Below are 2,728 nucleotides of genomic sequence, written 5' to 3'. Positions count from 1 at the left end.
GACAATTTTAGACAAGTATTGAGTTATAGGTCACGTTTCGATATGTGAAAGGTTAATATCACTTTCTGAGGATCTAAAAATTTCTTTTTCCCCTTTCCCTATCAGGAAACTCTCTCTCTCTATATATGCATGAGTTTCTCAATTCGAGTTAGAGGTAACAACTACAACACAATTATTCATTATGTTAATCGTGCGAAGGATCTTATTCTGTGTAAATTACAGTTGATTTTAATTTAATAATGAAAAGCTGATAATTGGGAATTTGTAGTTTCCTGTTATTATCCATATTTTGCAAATTATACTAAAAAAAAGAAAAAGAAAAAAAAGGAGTAGTAGTAGTAATACTTTAGAACAATCATTCGGGGAAGTAGAGAAGTGGATTACTAGTTAATTTTTTCTTCATAGAGAAGTAATATAGAGTAGTAGTAGTTATGTGGAATTGGTCTGAAAATTTGTGATTCATGTGAAAGATGAGGCGAAATCTCAAACTTGATTGATGAAAACGACTAAACCCCTTCAAAATTAAAACAAGTGCCAACATTAATAATTGAGCTCATAAAAAATTAATATAATTCGATATATACTTGGACCGCCTCAATGTGTCACTTTAACTTAACAGTAAAGTACTTATAATTCCTGTCACAAAAATGTAGCTTCAAACAAAAATTAAATAAAATATAAATGAGAAGTACTTGAGAGCGTCCTCTTCCTCTACGGAAGCCCTATAAATACCCTCCTATACTTTCACACATTTTCCATTCCAACAAATCAAAACATTTATTTTCTCATATCTCTCTATTTCAAAGCATCGAATAATCTATCACAAATTCTACCTTTCTGATTCGAACCAAATCCTTTAACAAAAAATGGATCAAAATTTGCCAATTATAGCAAAGAAATTCTGGAACATAGTACGAGTAGCTTTCTTCATGCTCAAAAAAGGCATTTCAAAGAGAAAATTTATGCTGGATTTCAACTTATTTATGAAGCGTAGCAAAATTGCTAGCAAAGCCGCAATTCATAATCTCATGTTCCACCACATGACCCATCAACGGTCTAATTCCTCATCTTCTCCCACTTCGCACGTGGGAGATCTCTCACACGCTCCACCCGACGAGTATGAATTCAGTTGCAGTAACAGCCCAGCGTACCCAACTTTTCACCTTCCATTCAACTTCAACAAGCGCAGCAAGCACCACGCGCACCATTTTCACGCGCCGGCCACCAATGACGACGACGTTTTTGTCATGAATGCAGCTGTGATGAAGGCTTTGGATATTCTTCAGAGTCAAAATGCGTCGCCGGCTAATGATTTGCCTGGATTTGGGAGAACTCCGACGGTGAGGCAGTTGAGGATTACTGACTCGCCTTTTCCACTGAGAGACGTTGAAGATGATAGCCATGTTGATGAAGCTGCTGAAAATTTTATTTCAAAATTCTACAGGGATTTGAGGCGGCAAGCTTCGCCTGCTCCTTAATTGATGCAACTGAAGCTATATCGCAAGTATACAAACTATAAATATTTCTATATATTGAGAATTATTCATGCATGTGGATGGTGGCTATCAATGCAATAAAGAACGAAGATTTGGAGCACTATGAAGATTGTATATGCTTATTGCATGTATAAATTTCTGCTTTCATGGGAGTTTTTCTTTTTGGGGTATTTTTGAAAATTTCAAAAAGAAAATAGTGTACTTAGTATACTGGAGTAGTATATATAGATGTGATGAAATCTTTCCATTTATTATTTTTGTTTTTCCTTTTTTTGTGATGCTATGTAATGTTCAGAGGCTTAAGTCCTGACTTGAATCCAATAATATTTCTTTAGCTCTTTCGTTAATCTGTTCACGACTGCATGCTAGTTGCTGCTCTTTAATTTTTAAAAATTAGGAAGAAGTAAAAGTTGAAAGTATAATATACTACAGTTTAAAAGTAAAGTGAAAACAGTGTTGGCAAGTTAGAAATTATTCGTTCCTTCAAGCCTAAGTGAAATATGAAGTCTCCCACATCGGTGGGTGAGAATTTCGTGGTATATATTGAGCAATACTCTAGTTTTGGGGTTTGAGTTAGGTCCAAAATTTTTACTAGTGTATTCGAAGTTTGAGTTAGATCCAAAATTCTTACATGTGGAGTTATGTATTTGAATCACAACACAATAAATTTAAAAATACTATCAGCAAATATATACAAGTTCCAATTAGTTAACTTCATGAATTACAAAAACATGGTGTACTCTGCATATGAGTATCACTTCGATACTCCATAGTTCACCACTATTTAATTAGTCAAAACCCAAATTGTAACATGGAATCTTATTGTACTATGTCAACGGGAATTTATGCCCCAGCGGAGACACTGATATGGGGCGGAATTGACCGATGTGAAATCCACCCACTGCAATAGCACAAATAATTCTGTTATAGTAGAGTTTAACTTTATTTTATTTATGTGTAGTTTTTTCAAAAATTTATTTATGTGTAGTTATTATGGTGTTTTGTAAAGCAACTCCATTACTTTTAAGGTGGGTTCTAACGGGAAAACTTTCTTTGGCACACACATTCAAAATTTGTTAATTCAATAGTGGTGCTTTCTTCGTTGTGTTTGATGTGGTTACTGAGGAAATAATCTTTTATAACCAAGTAAAATTTGAAAACCAAAAAATAATCCTTCAAATACCTAATGTGTTATATTTTACCAATCTTCTATCAGAAGGTAATATGACTAA

General features: G+C 33.9%; 1 protein-coding gene across 1 annotated transcript; it reads left to right on the top strand.

The window, feature by feature from the left end:
- The first annotated feature begins 866 nt into the window (after positions 1-866).
- LOC104224812 (uncharacterized) lies at positions 867-1,478 on the top strand. The gene has a single exon (XM_009776520.2). The coding sequence runs from the start codon at positions 867-869 to the stop codon at positions 1,476-1,478; it is 612 nt and encodes a 203-aa protein (XP_009774822.1).
- The last annotated feature ends 1,250 nt before the right edge of the window (positions 1,479-2,728 follow it).

Source organism: Nicotiana sylvestris, chromosome 3, assembly GCF_000393655.2.
Source record: "Nicotiana sylvestris chromosome 3, ASM39365v2, whole genome shotgun sequence".
Taxonomy (NCBI): Eukaryota; Viridiplantae; Streptophyta; class Magnoliopsida; order Solanales; family Solanaceae; genus Nicotiana; species Nicotiana sylvestris.
Note: the sequence above shows the minus strand (reverse complement) of the source record. Positions and strands in the feature narration are given on the sequence as shown.

Bases quoted from the DNA above. Each gene is read 5' to 3' on its own strand.
- LOC104224812 (XM_009776520.2), top strand. From the start codon at position 867: ATGGATCAAAATTTGCCAATTATAGCAAAGAAATTCTGGAACATAGTA.